Genomic DNA, 17,481 nt, shown 5'->3' on the forward strand with positions numbered 1-17,481 from the left:
CTGTTAGACATACTGTTATTAAACTACAACCATGCCAAGAGGGTCTTCAATGCCACACTATGTGATTTTTTTTAAGAAAAATAATTCTGCTGTGGCAGCATGGATTAGAGAGGGAGATATAATGGAATAGGAAGGTAGGAAAGAGTTACAGACATTTTCAAGTTTCTAACTTGGATTTGTCATTATCTTCTGTCTTGAATTGAAAAAATAAATACCTATTAATTGATATTTTGTTGGAGTGCATGGTTTAATATTAATTTAGGGTTAGATTTGAATAAAGTGATCCAAATAAATTTATTTGATATTTTTATGTTTGTTTTCTTTTCTTTTCTGCTGGAGATTGAATTCAGACACTGGGGATTCTTAAGCAAGGACTCTGCCACTCAGATCTACTCCCAACCCCTGAATTATTTCTTTTAAATAAATGACACATACACATACTATATTCTAAATATTAATTCATTGAAATGTATAACCAAAAACTCCCCACAGCTCAATTATTTAAGAATCTCCCAATTTTATAAATTAATAGAACCTCTTTTCTTTTCTTTCTGAATTTCCTGGGGCTTTTTCCTTTCCTTCTCTTTCCCTCTTTCACAGTAGTCCAGTTTTGTAGTACTTTCTGAGCTATAGAGCATGGTTCGAGCACTTGAACTAGAAATGTCGGTTTTAGATACTGTTTGGGGACTGAACGATCCTCCCTGTGTTCAGTCTTGTTGCAGAAAGCTGAGACTATTTTGAGGTGCATAGGATGGAAACTAGTAAGTCAGTGTGATAATAAGCCATTACGCAGGAAATTTGATTATGACAAGAAGTAGGAATACAAAATCACCATAACCCACTCGGGGAGAAAAAACACACCCACATACCAGTATCTCCAGTATGTGTTACACTGGGCCATTATACATGAGACCTGGTCAGTCTCATGGGAAATGGATGCTTTTCAGTAAAGTCTACCAGTGACAGTCCTTTGGGGACCAGAAGGGGAAAGGGAGCCCTTATGTACAAAACACAATCATGCCCATGTGAGACGTTTTATTGCTGGGCCTGCTATTACGGCCCTGCTCTGGTACAGACATACTTAAACATCTAAGTTCTATGAATATGGAAAATGACAGTTGATAAGGATTATAAGGCTGTTTCATGAATTTCACATAACTTGGGACACTCTGTCACCAGCATGCATGGATGAAATAAAATTCAATCACAAGAAAAGGCTGAATTTAATAATTTATTATTTTGCTTAATACTTTTATTATTTTGGAGAACTGACAAACTCCTTTATGAATATTTTTATTAAACAATAATATTTCTAATTATAAATCAATATTAATACAAATATTATAATCTCAGAGTGCTGCAGCTTGGGAGATGGTACAAAGCAGGTAGTATACTCACAGAATTCACATTTTTAATTTTAATGCAAAATTTTCTTTTTTTCCCCAGAAGAATTCACAGTTTGAGTCAAAAGGAGCTGTCATTGAAGCCATCTCCCTCCAAGTGCCTGAAAAGTGATGGTGATGGATACTAGGACACTATGGCAGCAATCCTGGGTTATTTAATGACAAAAACTACTGCACAGTTCAAAATTGCCTATCCTGTTCCCCATGCTCTCTAAACCATAATCAAGGTGGACACCTCCTGAGGACTAGACAGTTGCTTACTAGCTGTGAGTCTGGCTCAAAATACCTAAGCTTTTAATGCCTCGATTTCCTCATCTATAAAATGGAGACAATAATTTTCAAGAGTCGTTTTGAGTTTTAAAAGAGACAGTTCATCAAAACAAGATTTGTGATCTGGCTACATGTCACATGCCTGTAATCTTATCTACTCAAGAGGCAGCGCAAGAGGACTCAGGCCAGCCCGGGCAATTTAGCCAGATCTTGTCTCAAAGTAAAAATATTTGAAAGGATGGGGTGGGGGTGTAGCTCAGAGCACTTACCTAGCCTCCCAAGGCTCTGAATTTAATCCCCAGTATTACTGGGGAAAAATCTAGGATTTATCAACTTTGGCACAGTTGACACTTTGAGCTGGATAGTTCTCTGTTGCAGGAGGTTGCGTTCACTGTAAGATGTTCAGCAGCATCCTGCACTCCACTAAATGTCAGTGTCTCCTCCTCGCCCTCCCTTTTTCCCTTGTCCTCACCATGAAACATGTCCCTGGCATTACCAGCTATTACTTTACCCAACCAATGGATTTAAGAATCTATCTGGCACATAATAAGTGCTCAGAAAAGATTAGCTATTATTCTACTATTTTATACTGTTAAGGAATAGTGATTTTTCTTTTCAGTGCTGGGGTTGAACCCACAGAGCACTAAGCAACATGCTCTGGCCTTTCACCCTTTATTTTAGGAGGGGCTCTTACCAAGTTCCCCAGGCTGACCTGGAACTCATGATCCTCCTGCCTCGGGCTCCCTGAGTAGCTGAAATGACAGCTATGCATCACCACACTGGCCAAGTAATAGCATTTTTGTACTCACAAAATCTTTGTGCAATTTCTGCTCCTCATGCAAATGTACAGAAGAATGGTCAAATGTGGGGAGCAGAGAAGGTGAGCCATAAGCTCTAATCAGTTCCCCAACAATTTAATTAAATGGAGTCATGTGGTTTCTTTGACTAGGAAGAAGGTGACCCAACCTGAAACCCGTGGACGTGTTCTGATATTTATCAAATTTTACCAGGCCCTGGAGATGCCCAAGTAAAGACAATGGGATCACTGTACTCATTTTGGTACTTGAGCTTGCTGTATGAGCAAAGGGAAAAAGATAACATGGTCCAGACACTGGGATGCTCTTATCCAAGCTGCGCTCTGGCGAGCCAAGCGTCGCCCAATGTAATTTCCATGTATCTCTTCACCTCTCACCTCGCACCACAGCTATTACTTAACCCACTGACCCAGATATCTGCTTATTAACATTTAATACATGTTGAAGTGTCAGTGGGCTTTGAACAAAAACATGAAGAAGTTTCTGATTTGCTTTTAGCTCACTGCCCTTGAACTATTATATGAGTACTTCCTTAAAGCTCTGGTTTGTCATTGCTATCACAACAGTATGTAATGTTTTTAAAAAGAAAAAATGGACAATGTGTGAACAAGAGCTTTTCTCTCCCTGTGCATGTAAGCATCCATTCATATAATAAACGCTCCTGAGCTCCTATTGTCCTGAACATGCAGTGCCAGGGAGGCTCAGGACCCAGACAGGCTCTTCATTTTCCAGTTGTTTGTAGTGTGGGGAGGCAGAGAGACACAAACACGTTAATGAGGGGCGACAACACAGTGCGATAAGTGCTCAGACACTGATGGTATGTCAGTGGGCACCTGGGACAGTGGAAACACATCGGAGGCCTCCTACCCCATTCTCTAGGGATTGGCGATATTGTGACACTAGATACAATAGCTACGGTACAGAATCAGTCTGGGTGCCTGTTAATAGATAAAGGAAATGTACTGCATGCACACAAGGCAGTATCATTGAGCCATAACAAAGAATGAAATACTGTCACATGCAACAAAATGGATGACACCGAAGGACACTATGGTAAATGAACATCAGCTCGCACCAAATGACAAGTGTCACGTGTTCCCTCATGTACGTGGAAACTTAAAAGAAGTTGACCTGACAATGGAATAGTGGTTGCTGTTAGGGTTGTGGGGATGAGGAATGTGGAAGAAGGGTGGATATATACAATGAGTGCATGCTGTGTGCATGCATGGAAAAGTCACAGTGAATCTCATTAATAGGCACAATTAATACGCGTTAACTAAAAACAGAAAAACCCCAAATGCAACCACCTCCCCCCACAAAGAGGAAAAAGAGAGCAATCCTTACTAGGTTCCCTTTCTAAATGCATAGTCACACTGAGAAAAACACAGACTTCGATCAGGCAAGGACCTGGATGTTTGTGACATCTGCAATGTGTGGTCCTCCCATATGCAAAATGCAAAAGCATTTGAAGATAAGAATATTTCATTTCCCAAATATTTATTAATTCCCATGTTTATTGCAGAAAATACTTGATGTAGCCAAACTTAGGAAATAGTGACTCATTTTATTTTTAAATCATAAAAGGGTAACGTAGGACTGTATTTCAATAAAAGTTCAAAGATACAAAGAGAAGTGACCATTTCTATCCACCCTCCCCAACTCCTGACTTTACCCTGTTAGCCAGAGATGAACTAGGAACAACTGAGTACCTGCCTTTTCAATGATATGTTCATATATTAGGTAGAGCCATACAAAAAAGGTCAAATGATCCTCACCTTTTGTGGATTCAACATAATCTTTAACCTAATTTGAACCATCTTACACTAATTATCCTGTAACCTCTTCTTGGCCATTCACAACGCATTTTAATGTCAGGTGAATGGACATCAGTCTCACTTCTGTAACACATAACATCTCTAAACAGCGTAATAAAAATCTTGAGAGGACAGATTAAGGCTACAGAAAAAAGGAGATTCTGGCACTGGTAGAATGGCTGGAAAAATTACTCATCACAAGCTACGTTTTGAGAAATAATTCCTGGTCACCTGAGGTCAGTGTGCTTGGAAGACCCAGTTCTTCCAAGGGACCCAGTGTGCATGGTTGCAAAGCTTTTCAGCAAACAAAAGAACAGCCCTGTCCCTTTCTCTGGGCTGGCTGGCTCTGGTCTGCTGGTGTAATTTACCTTCCAGCGACCCAGCACTCTGTGCTGGGCTCCAGGCTGTCTGGGAGAGAGACTGACTGGCTCCAAGACCCAGAGGCGACTCAGACTAAGTTTTTTGTGTTAACAACAAACGTTAACTTATTTTCCGATGACTGCTGGAGTCGTAGGCTACTACCTGTTCCTCCTAGATTGTTGTCTAGCATAATCTTTTATCATTTGCTATTTTTCATAATAATGCCCTTGGAGGGCAATTTGAATGGAAACAACACTGGATTTATGGTTAGAAACTTGCACGTAAATAAATGTCCGCTCCACTGTTTATTAAAACAGATAGACTTTGGCTAAATCATGCATCCTCGCTGAGCCACAATTAGTTCTAATAGCTACCATATGCGGATAGTGAAAGATGTAAGCTCCTATCGGGTGTTGACTGTACCAGGCATCCCTTGAGTACTTTACACCTATCAGCTCCTGTAATTGTCAGCACAGCACTAGGAGGTAGGCAGGTCCTGTTCTCACCCCACTTAACAGCTGAGGAAACTGAGGTCTGAAGAGGTTCATTAAGTGCCCAAGGGTGCACAGACACCCAGGGAGAGCAAGGACGCGGGAGGTACAGTGCATATTGGGAAACAAAGGCACCTCTCTGGGTCAGAGCTCAGCAGGATGGAGTGGTGGACAACTTTTTCCTTCAACTATTTTTCCCAGATCAAAGATACACAAAATTTTAAAATGGGATGAAACCTAGGAGACTATCACGGTAAACCTCTCATTTTCAGCGGGAAGATTCGGGGCCCAGAGCATTTCAGGCCACTCAGGTGGGGTTTGAGCTTACTGACAGGAGTCCTGCCTATGAGGGTGCTGCCTGTGGTCGGGCCATTCCCATGGTTTTCTCCATTTTACTAAATTCAACAAACAATTTTGTTTACTAGGAAAAGTTAAACATCTACAGCAGTATGATGCCACCCAGCTTCAACAACCACTTGGCCAAACTTGCTTTCGCTGTATTTCCACCCACTCCCTGCCCCACTCTGTCTCTCTACCTCCCAATAGAAAAGCTGGAAATCACTCTCAGACACCCCACCACTCGCTGTAAACACAGTATGTATCTCTAAATTGTAAATGATTAGTGCAGTGATATTATCACACCTTACAAATAACAATCTTGCTTAAAGCCACAGATATCCTGCCATGGTTCAAACTGTTCTATTTATTACACACATTTTAAATGTTTTTATTAGTCCGTGTTTGCAGGGCATAATGATTACGTTCATCATGATGAGTTGGTACATGTACATAACACATCTTAATTCTTTTTATTTCCCTTTCCCCTCTCGCCCACATTTAATTATTTAATAGTTGGCTTGTGGCAGGCAAATTCTGAACTTTCGTCTGGCGTAAGACACTGTGGAGGATGCAAGGATAGTTTAGAAAATAACTCCTATGCTTTGGTTCTGAACAATCGAGTTAGAAAAAAGAAACAGTAGTGCACTGTGGTGCTGAGCCGGTGACATACTTTAGGGGTGCACTCGGGGTGCGTGTGTCCCAGCCTGTGCCACTGCTTGCTAACTGGGTAACATTAAGTACATTATTTAACCGATCAGTACCTTCCTCCGCTTACCTGTGAGATAGGCTAATAACAGACCTAGCTCCAAAGTTTGTTTGAAGGAGAAATCTACTTGGAAATTCAGACACTTGGATCAGTACATGAAATATCATAATTAATACTGTAAACAAGAGCCACCAGGAATATTAAATCCTGGTGTAGTTATGACCCACTAATCAGTACTAGAAGCATTTGTACAGTAGAAGAAAGGTGGGTAGTTCTGGTTATCAAGCGATGAATAATAGCATATAATTATAATTATGTTATGATGGTGATGATGATGATAATGACTTTGGCCAGTGGTTATTATTTTCTGACGTATAATGCTGTTGGCAGCTTTATACTCCCTGAGCCCTTACACTCTCTTTTCCTCCGAGCTGAGGTTAGAAGCTCTCAGTGTCTGCTCCCACAGTTTCAAAGCATTTTTGTTTGTTTGTTTTTTGTACCAGTAATGAACTCACAACCTTGCACTTGTCAGAAAGGTGCTTGAGACACTGAGGTAAATCCCAAGCTTCCAAGGCATTTCTTCCCCTTAGGGCCCCAGGGGTGGAAGGGAGCTCACTCCTGAGATGCTGGCAGTAAAGGTGTCATTATGTTCCACGCTCAGGATAACATTCCTCCTGAAACGCCCAGTTATGCCTGTTTGCCCTTTCACACCCAGGAGTGTGTCATCAAGGATTACAGATTATACAATCACCTCCCAATACTCTGCTGGAAACATCAGGTGTGTTTCTAAAAGCATACATTTTAGACTCATCCTTTGTGAATTTATCTCCTTCTCCTGCCCTTGCCTCTACAGGGCCATAAATACCCTCTTCTCCAGAGTCCTCTAACCACTGGAGGCCTGGGGACCATCACTGATCAGAGCCTCTTCGTGACTAGGAGTGGTTTGTGCCCCAGCCAGATGTGAAGAGGAGCCTGATCATATTGCTATCTTGTCCACTCCGGGACTAATTCCTATCAGTCAGGATGGCCTTCTAATCTGAGATCATTTGGTTACAAATTTTAAGATCTGCACAAAGATAATAAACAACTCTGCCTCCTGATTTCCCTGAACCAGGAAACTTTGTCTGTGCCCTTTCTTGTGTTAAACACATATTTACTCTTTGTATGTACTCAGTTCTTTTAGACATCAGAGTTTTAATGTATTTCCTCTATAGCAATGCAACATGACTACTTTATCAGAACTCATGGTGCTCTCTCCAAGAGTAACACAAATTTATAATAATAATAATAATAATGATGATGATAATGATGATGATAAATACAAGATGTTAGATTTCCTGGGTCTACAACAAATCCTGATGAAATTTAAAAAATCTAAAAGCACTGAGATGCATAATTTGTCAGTAATTCAGTTTTTCAAACACACAGTGCAATGCATGGCTTCATTTTGGGCAGGTCCCTCAGTCAGACCCATGGTTGAGTTATAGTGTAGTTCCTCAAAGAATTTATTATTTAGTGGAGAGACTGACAAGGTTACAAATAATTCTGATGTAAGGCAAAGAAAGATATGACTTCAGAGAGGTCTGAGCCATGTGCTAAGGGGATTTATGGAACTGTGAATGTGACTGTAAAAGTTTAGAAATGCTTCTCATTCTGAGAGGCAAGAAGGATTCAGATCAGAGACCTTGTTGTTATGGGTTGATGATTGATTTTTGAACACTGCCCCTATTCTCTATGTATAGTGTGTGTGTGTGTGTGTGTGTGTGTGTAATTTTTTCTGCAGGATTTAAAAATTGAGCCTAACACTGACACCATTTGTTACGGGACTTGTTCCTGTTTTTCCCTTTTTCTGCAGTGCTGGAGACGGAACCCAGGGTCCTGCACATCCTAGACTCATCTCAGGCCCTGGTCCTCCCTAGTTATCTTGCTGATCCTCTCCTTCCTCATACCACCTAACTCCTTGAAAGCTCTTCACAAAACAAATCCTTGGGTCCACTTTTTCCACTTGAATGTACTGCTTAACCCACTGACGTCTGAGATCTGGCCCTACAAATTGTGCACGGTGGGGAGGGTGTGAGAGCAGGTAAAGACTTCCAGGCTCACTGGGGGCAGGAGATGTCACACTAACCAAGCATAGGGGCTACCCACTGAGGATTCCTGTGCTGATTCACATTTTGTGGAAGTTACCTAATTTCTTGTGCCTCAGATTCCTTACCTGTAACAGGAGGAGAACAAGGAAACCCATCTCATTGCCTAGTGTGAGGACTCAGTGACTTAGGGTATACAAAGAATGTAGAATATTTTTAGGCTTGTCAGTCCTTATAATTCCAAACTGATATTTTCCTGTTCTTATCTGGTCTCACCTTCCTAAAGGGTATGATCATTTGGACACTTCTACTTTCCTGAAAATCTCTTTTTGCCACAGCCCCCTTTTTTGTCTTTCTGATCACTGCTAGTTGAGATTCTCTTTTCCTGCCAGGGGACGAAATTACAACGTCTTGATTTTTCCTTCCTTCCTTGCTTGCTTCCTTCCTTCAGTGCTAAGGATCAAATGTAGGGCCTTGGGTTAATTTAAAGATTTTAGTTGGCTTTAGTTTTTATTCTAGAATCAAGCAACATCTAAGTCCATAAAATAGAATAAAGATTCCAATGAGCCAAACAGAGGAAGTTGGTTTTACAGACGAAAAAAAAAAGTCTGAAGAAAGGCCGATTGATCATTTCAGAATTATTTTCTTTGCAAAGGAGGGTCAGGAAGGCAGAATAGAAAAATAATTGGTTAATGCTGGGTTGCTTTAATTTTTCACGTAAGGATTAAGACAGAGGGAGCTTCATTATCAGGTTGAGCAGAACTGGTTTGTATGGGGAATTTGGCCGTCCATTCTGTAATCTTTTTTTTGTTGTTGTTTTGTTTTTAGGATGGTCACACTAATGGCTTAGTTTTAAGCAAACTGACGCATAGATCTTTAACCTGAATCACTCCATTTTGATTTTTGGCCTGGTCTGTTGGGGGCCTAGGGCCAAAGCCTAGGCCTTTAGTTTCTTGTGATTTTTACTTGTTTGTCCCTTTCATGTGCATATTCCCTAAGGAGATGACATCTGCCTCTGCTTTCCACGTGGTGAACTCTCAGGTGACCTCACCCAGACCTGTGGCTATAGCTGCCTCTCCACACCTGGTCCCATGTGGAGCCCCAGGTCCGCATATCTGGCTTTTAGAAATTCATGAACATCTCAGATCCAACTTAGGTTCAACTCCAAAGTGTTTCTGCCAACCTACCTCCACGTCTTGCTTGGGGGGACACAGGTAGCTCATATCAGGTAGGGCCACAGCCCTGGAGCCCCTCTCCCACACACCTTCCCACACAATAGCGGTAAGAAGTCCACCTTCCATCAGGCTGCTCCCCGCCCCACTATCACCTCTGCGCTTACCTCAGTTTCCCCTTTCTCCCATGGGTCACTATTAAGCTCCTCACCGTTCTCTTCCTGCCTGAGTGTTGCGCTCTTTCAATGCATCCTTCACTGAGTCATCTTTCCAAAGCACAAACTCACATCATGAGACCCCTGCTTGAACTCCTTAGTGATTCTTGGTCTCCAGAGGTCCAGAAGATGAAGGTCATATTCTGCAGCATTTACAAGTTGGTTTTTGTCCAGTACTGCAGATTGAACCCAAACACTGCGTTTTTGTTTTTTTTTTTTTGTTTTTTTTTTTCTTTTCTTAATTTTGAGACAGGGTCTTGTTAAGTTGCCCAGGCTAGGCCTGAATTTGTGATCCTCTTGCCTCAGCCTTTCAGAGTGCTGGAATTACAGATATGCAACCCGACACCCACCCATACACAGCTCTGAGTCACCTCTGTAGCCTTAGCCCTGTCCTCGAGCACCGTGCATGCTCTTTACATCACTCATGGTGTTTCCAATCTCACTGCCTTCCTCTCCTACCTCCCTTCCTACCCTTTGTGGGGAAGGCTGAAGTCATGCACAGATGATATAAGTGCTCCTGGGGGCTCCCAGCTGCCCCATGTGGAGTGTGGACAACTTAGAGCGATGTAGTCTGGGCCCCTCCAGTGCCCTTTCCCCAGGAAGGCAGCGACTGTGTCTCCTCGGACTTTCTAATCGCAGGGCTTCATGCAGCACATAGGGCGCATGTTCATTGAATACCAAAAGCAGGCTGGAGGGAAGACCAAGCTTTGCCTTCTTTCATCCGCACAAACCACGACGCAGTTATTGTTAGCATGGAGCTTTACAATGGGGCTCACAGATTCATTTCTTTAGCTTTATGGAGAAAAGTGTCAGATGATTACTGAAAAAAGACTATTGAATAGCAAAGGTGAAGAATGTGAAAACTTTGGTGATTTCTTTTCTAGGAATCTAAGGCAGGCAAGTTTTATTCAACAAGATATTCATTTCCATGTAAGATGGGGTTGTTTATTTTTTTATTTATTTGGAGACAGGGTCTTGTTCTGTAGTTCAGTCTGGTCCTGAACTCACTCACTGGTTAGCCCAGGCTAGACTGGAACTCATAGTGATCTTCCTGCCTCAGATTCTTGAGTTTTGGGATTACAGGCATGCAACCAGTACACCCAGCATCTTTTTTGTTTGGTTTTGTTTTTTTTAATAGTGTCTTACTTTGTAGCTCAGGCTGACCTTGAATTTTCAGTCCTCCTGCCTTGGCCTCCAAGTGCTAGGATTCAGGCATGTGCCCAGAAACCCCTGGGAATGGTGACACATGCCTGTCATTTCAGCTTTGGGGAGGCTAACACAGATGGATCACCATGAGTTCAAGACTAGCCTGAACTACACAGTGAGACTGGCTACAAAGTGACTGTAAGCCTACAAAGTGAGGCTACAAAGCGAGTTCGAAACCAGCCTGAATTACATAGTGAGACTTTGTCCTCCACCTCCAAAAATGAGTTCGAGTTTGGCCTGAATTACCTTGTGAGACAATTTCAAAAAGCTCCTCTCCCAAAGGAAAAAAAAAATCTGTAAACAATTCAGATTAAATTTAGTTTTGTTCTTTGAAAACAAAATGCAGAAAAAAGTAGAGAAATGATTAAAATCCAGAATTATAGTACATTTATTCAATTGAACATAGCACCACCACTGTATCTTATGTGTCACAGCACATTCTGCTTTGTTTTATTTTGGGTTTTTGAGACAAGGTCTTGCAGTATAGTCCAGGCTAGCTTTGAACTCACTATGTAGCCCAGGATGGCCTTGAAGGTTCGGAGATCCTCCTGCCTCAACTTCCTGAGTGCTGAGATCAAAGGCGTACGCTACCACCCTGCAGTTGTAGAACTCTTCTATCGGAGGTGTTCATGGGGACACACACACCCTGTGTCATATCCCACCCTTCAAGTCCTGATGATTTTTGAGTCCTTGCATCGAGGAAAGGCTGAAACACATCATTCCCAGGTTTCCAATTGTAAGAGCTGACAAACTCTAGGTTTCTTTGCTTGCTTATGTTGGTTTGTGCTGTGTTACTATAAGTTGCATAACTGTTTTCACTAAAATTATGAAAACAATATATAAAATACAACTCATGAGTTAAGAAGTTATCATGGAACACAGAACAGAGCCCATCGCCACATCCTACCTGAGATATATCTCCTTCATTGCAAATGTGTTGGATAGTGCTGATCGGTAATACGGCTTCCTCCCAGAGCTCTTCACTAATAGCACCTTGTAGGTCCCTTTTTTCACTATAAACAAGGCAGGGGGTTTTATTAAAAATTTCTAACAACCTGAAAGCCCAGGTACTGCAGGCTTTCTGCTGCGCTCAGCATTGAATCAATAATTGCTGGATCTAAGGAGACTTCAGGTGTCTCAAGAGTAGGCTAGAAAGAGGGGACTTAAGCGGTATTTAGGGGATGCGTTTTTGAAAATCAGTACAGAAGGATTTATATATTCCACCAGCCAATATGGGTGAATTGGTGCTCACTGGCTGAACATGAGCTCTTTTAACAGATATATTACTTTCTTATCTGGGTGACTATGTTCGACCCTGAGTTGTGAATTCTCCTCGGCAGGGGCTTTGTCTTATTTTTGTCGGTCTTAGTGTCTAGGATGCACAATAAATGTTTGTGGAATAACAAACAGAAACAACCATCTAGCATCACATAATTCCCTATCCCCCATAGAAGTTTGTTGCCTTGAATCAAATTGCAATATGGTCTCTTTTCAACCCACTCTTCTGAATACGTTATCCTCTCCAGTATCAGTTGATTGAAGAAGAAAATTGTAATTTTTCTCTCTCTGGCATAATGTTGATATTTTAACTCATAGTGATTTCTTCACTACAAAATGGATTTTAGAAATAAATCAAGATCCCTGAAACCTGTGATTGCTTTGAGTAGTATCTTTTACTTTGTTATCCTAAAAAACAAGAATGCTAGCCAAGTCTGTGAGATAGGAGGATTGAAAGTTTCAGCGCAGCCTGGATGACTTAGTGAGCCACTGTCTGAAAGTGTAAAAAGATGGGAGGGTTGTGGTTGGGTCTGAAGGTGCTAGGTTCAATTCTTAGTACCCCCTCACTATAGGAATCAGCCTTATCTGATGAGACCCTCCCACATAGCTGTGTAAGTTGAACCATTTGCTAGCATATTTCAGGGTGGTCTTCCAGAAGGCCTGTGAGGACAGGGCCCACATCTCTGCTCCTCCTTGCCACACAGAGGACCCTTTGAAAATGGCTGTTGAATGAATAAATGAAACGAAATTTAAAGGTAGGCAGTAAAACACAACGATCATTTGGCCATCCTCTAGTTTGACAAGTTTTTAGTAGTTATCTTTGCAAACTATTTTTCTTAAATCTGTTTAGGAGTCTTAGGGTGCATTAAATGGGGTGGGAGAGCTTGGAAATTATAAATTATATATGATATACTGAAATTATTCTAGTTCTGTTTTTCCTAATGGGTAGTTTCCACCCTCCAATCTCTGGATCCATGTTTTATTGGCTTATCAGAACATATGGAGAATGCTTGGCATACTAGGAATAGGTCTTAAAGAAAAGGCTCAAGCCCAGGATTTCCCCACTGTTAACTCTGTTTGCCAGGCCGCTTCTAGAATAAATCCTGATGCTTTACATACTTACAGAGCTGCCACTGAGAGGATGCAGTAACAGGATAAGAAGAACTACAACACCCTACACAGACAGGGTTGGTAGGGTGAATCAAGGATGGCTACCAGAAGTGGAGGGAGCACTTCCTAGGCTGCAGAGTCTGGCTGATGAGAAACATTTTATTTTTAGTTTGCTCCTGGTCTAGATAGTTTAAAGGTCCTTGAGGACCCCCAGACCCATAATGCTCTGTGAAACGGAGGCAGAGAAACTGGAAAGAAAAAAAAATGTGAAAAGGAAAAACGAAAGAAACAAAGGAGGGAAGGAGGAAAGGAAGGAAAAAATGAAAGGGTCTCAGAAGCAAATGGACTTAAACCAGGGCTTCCAGAGCAAACTCCACAAGGCGCCCATCCTCCTTGCCGCCCACCCACCTGGCTCTGCATAAGTCTCAGCAGGAGCTTGGTGGGAGCTAAGGCCACTCGAACCATGGAAATCAACTGTGTTCTACAAGTTACGGAGCAGATGGAGAAACTGAGCCTAAAGAATTACCTAAACCCCGGCCCAGCCTTTTGCCGTGGTGCCAGGCGCCACCCTTGCGCCCCTCGACTAACAGTAACGGAGAAGAACGTTGGGACCCGGTTTCCTGACCCCGTGCCCTGCGGTTCCCGTCCCTGCACCACCTCCCCCTTTCTAAGGCCTCAGCCTCCTCCTGTCCGAGCGCGGTCCAGGAACGGCGGCCAAGCTTTGTTATCTGGGGAGCACCTGCCAGGTGGCGGGCCGGTGCCTGCAGCGCGCGGGGTGCCCGGCTTCACAAAGCGTGCTGGCAGCACCGCCCTCGGCCGGAGCCGTCTGGGGCGGTCGGACCACATCACCCGGGAGCAGACGCGCAGAGATGAAGGGGTTCCGGGGTCGAGGGTGCGTGGAGAGGGCTCGCGAGTCGTGCACCCTCCCGCGGGCACAGCGCCGCGGGATCCGCACGTCCGAGGGCCGGGGCCAGACGCCGCGGGGAAGGAGCGAGAAGGGCAGGCGAGGAGGGGCGCCGGGGAGAGGCGTGGCCGGCGCGCGAGGGAGGGCGCAGGAGGAGGGGCGCTGCTCGGCGCTGGCGCTCTGGGGGCTCGGCTTTGCCGCGCTCGGTGCACTCGGGCGAGAGCTGGAACGTGGAGCGGAGCTCCGAAGCCAGCGCAGCCACAGCCACCGCGATGAGAGGCGCTCGCGGCGCCTGGGATTTTCTCTGCGTCCTGTACCTCCTGCTCCGCGTCCAACCAGGTGAGAGAGCGCACGGGTACCTGGGCCGCGCTAGCAGGCGAAGCCTGTGCCGGCGGAGGGCTGAGCCCGCCGGGGTACGTCCCGAGAAGCGGCTGCTGGCCGTTCACCGGCTGCGGCGCTGGTGCACTCCAGGCTATAGCAAGCGTCCAGGCGGCCCCGAGACACTCCTGCGCCCTGCCTCGCTCACCTGCGCTAGGAGAGCCCAGCGACTGGTGGCAGGGGGCGCAGTCCGGGGTCTTCCTAGAATAGGGGAAGAGAGGGGACTTCGGCCACGAGCGAGGCTGCAGGCTGCGGGGAGTTAGGGTTGCTTTTGTGCCGACGGTGCGCGGCTGGCGGAGGCGGGGGGCCCGGAGTTAGCACGGAGCGCATTATCTCGCCGAGCGAGGCGCGGCCACAGCTTCCTTTTGTTAAAAGTTGCGTGTGTGTGACCAGCGCGCTGGAGGACCAGCCCGCAGGTCCTCGGAGGCGCCGAGGGCAAAGTTGGAGAGCCTTTTCTTCGCTCTGCGGCGGCTGCTTTCCAACCGCGGGCGGTCTTTGTACGCAGAGCGTGGGGACCGAGCCGCTGGTGCCTCTGCCCGCGCGCGACGCCACCCGTGGAGCGTGGAGACGAGTGTGAGGCGGCCGCGCTCCAGGCGCCGGGATGTGCTTTTGCACCGGCAGCGCGCGGCGTGCGTTTCTGGGGTGGGACCCCGCGAGCTCGGTGGCTGCTGCACGGGCAACTTGAGCAGGGCGTGTAGCAAGCAGCCGCTAGGTTGCAGACTTTGTGCTTTTTGTAAATTCTGTGCTGGAGGCTCGCCCTTTTCTGCAGCCGTGCCGTTTGCTGGCTGCCACGCGCCGAGGAGCGGCTGCAGGCTGTGTTGGCCGTCTGCTCCGTGGAGGCAGGGACAGCAGCGCTGGGACGCTGCGGTCCCCGACCCTGCCACCTCGCAAGGCCGGCCAGGATGCCCAGCCAGCCTGACAGGGCTCTGGAAGCCCGCGCCCCAGGGCGGGGTGGGGGGATGTCGGTGACCTGTAATCGCAGGTGTCTCTTTTTGTCTGTAATTTTGGGATTCTCGGACCTCCTCCCACGTGGTATTTACACTCCGGGCTGCCGGAGGTGAGGGGTGGGAGGTGGAGTAAGAACTTCCTGCGGCTCTCATTAGGTTCTTTTGGCTGTTGGGGAAATCCAGTTGTATGGGCGCGGGAACTCGGATCTCAAGGACAAGAGGAATCTGCAGGCTTCGGGAGCCCCTGAGTCAGATTCCTGCCTCTCTTCCTTTTTGTCCAGGTGTCGCTGGTGTGCGTGCCTGGCTAGTCCCCAAGCACTGCTCTTTCTCTGGTTATTAAAAAACAAAAACGTTTAGACTACCCGATGATGTAACGATAGAAAGTGAGTCTACGGAGGAATCCAGCGCTGGAGATGGAGCATCATAGTGACCTGCTGTGAGACAACTAGTCAGTTTTTCTCCGTGAAGTCTCAAGACCCAGTACCCTACCCCACTGTTGAGGGACATAAAGCGGGCTTTCCTCCGGGAAAGAGGCTTCCCATCAGGACCCCTGAGCCCGAGGAGGAGTTATGGGGGGCCACCAGAGAGTGTCCGGAAGCCTTAGCCCTGTGGTCTATATGTTTTCTGCCTTGCCTTTTTAAATGTCATTAAAGTTACGTGAACTAGACCCCTGTGGATGTCAATAGTCCCCATGCCCCTCATGATTAGCCTAGTCTGTCCAATAGCTTATTGGCAAAAAATTTAAGATCTGTCCTATTGGTATAGTGACAGCCTTCTGCCCCTCAGGTGGTTTTTATTTTCCCTTACTTTTTGGTACCGGGAATAGAACTCAGGACCTTCTGTTTGCCAGGCTGATGCTGTGCTGCTGAGGCCTTGGGGTGGGCTTCTGATTCCTTTCCTTTGCCATGCACTGTTTGTGTGCCCTTGGGCAGGTCATGCCAATTTTAGGGAGTCCAGTTTCCTCAGGAGTGAACTGCAGGGAGTCAAAGCCAGGAAGGGACTCTTCCTGTTTAGAATACTCCTCTAGATTTTTGAGTGGAGGCTCAGCTTGCTTTCTCAGTCCTTTCCCAGACCCTGATAGTGGTGCCTGCGGGTATCCCACTGCCTTGTCCCTGTCTAAGCATTGCTGTCTAAGGGTTAGGAGGTTTCAGTTGTGTCATCACCACCTCCTGGCACCCTCAGCAGTTACAGCAGGGACCAACAGGATGAACCTGCCATGAACAGTGAATCATGCCTTCTCCCCCCTGTTCCTGCAGATGTGAGGCTGGAGGGCCTCCTGGCACCTGGTGCAGGGCTTTCTGGATCATTTTTTCTGGGAATAAAATGATCCTTTTGTAAGGATTCTCAAATAATTCTGTTTTTTTCCCTATGCATCCACATATTTTTTTTCCTTCTGACTATAAATCATGTATGCTGGACTTTCGCAAGGAGCTTTCTAACCTGCCTTAAATTTCATATATATTGCATGTGGGTTGTACTTAGTCCTGGCTCATAACTGCAAACTGTGCTAGGCCCTGTGCTGAGTGAGGCCTTTACCTATTATTTTTTACTATACTTCTAACCCCAGGAAGTAGTACTATTACTATGGCTGCTATTTTACAACTAGAGAAAGTGGCTAAGTCACTTGCCTAAAATAATCAATAGAAGAGACTGAGCTCAACTCCATATGCCTAACTGCACATCCATTTACATGGCTCACCAGAATCTGTTGTAAAATGAGGCTCATTCAGAAATGTTGAATGTGTGCCTTATAGGATGGCCGGTTTTCCTGAAAAGGGCCTTGGATTGCTTGTTTTATGGCATTTGAATTAAAGTGCTCTCAATTTAGGGAAATATTCACTGGGGAAGGGCTCATTTGGGGAAGGCAGGCATCTGGCCTGCGGTGTGAAGGTTTTAGGTGTTAGGGTCCCTAGAGAGAGATAAGCTATCTGCACAATAGTGGTGCACGTCAGTTGAAATTCATCCCCCAGGCTGAAAAATAAAAAC

At 45.2% G+C, this 17,481-nt stretch overlaps 1 protein-coding gene across 6 annotated transcripts in view; it reads left to right on the top strand.

Annotated features, from left to right (window-relative positions):
* The first annotated feature begins 14,313 nt into the window (after positions 1-14,313).
* Positions 14,314-17,481, top strand: part of Kit (KIT proto-oncogene, receptor tyrosine kinase) — a 77,739-nt gene continuing 74,571 nt past the window's right edge. For 3 of the 6 annotated variants that reach the window (XM_063240701.1, XM_063240704.1, XM_063240707.1), the window contains exon 1: positions 14,315-14,509. In XM_063240701.1, coding sequence (XP_063096771.1) covers positions 14,443-14,509 — 67 coding nt within the window. In that variant the 5' untranslated portion in view covers positions 14,315-14,442. Of the gene's footprint in view, positions 14,510-17,481 lie in introns of all 6 variants that reach the window. The other 3 variants (XM_063240703.1, XM_063240705.1, XM_063240702.1) reach the window with 3 other exon arrangements.

Source organism: Cavia porcellus, unplaced genomic scaffold, assembly GCF_034190915.1.
Source record: "Cavia porcellus strain 051 isolate PalLab524CR breed Dunkin Hartley unplaced genomic scaffold, mCavPor4.1 scaffold_30, whole genome shotgun sequence".
NCBI classification, from domain to species: domain Eukaryota; kingdom Metazoa; phylum Chordata; class Mammalia; order Rodentia; family Caviidae; genus Cavia; species Cavia porcellus.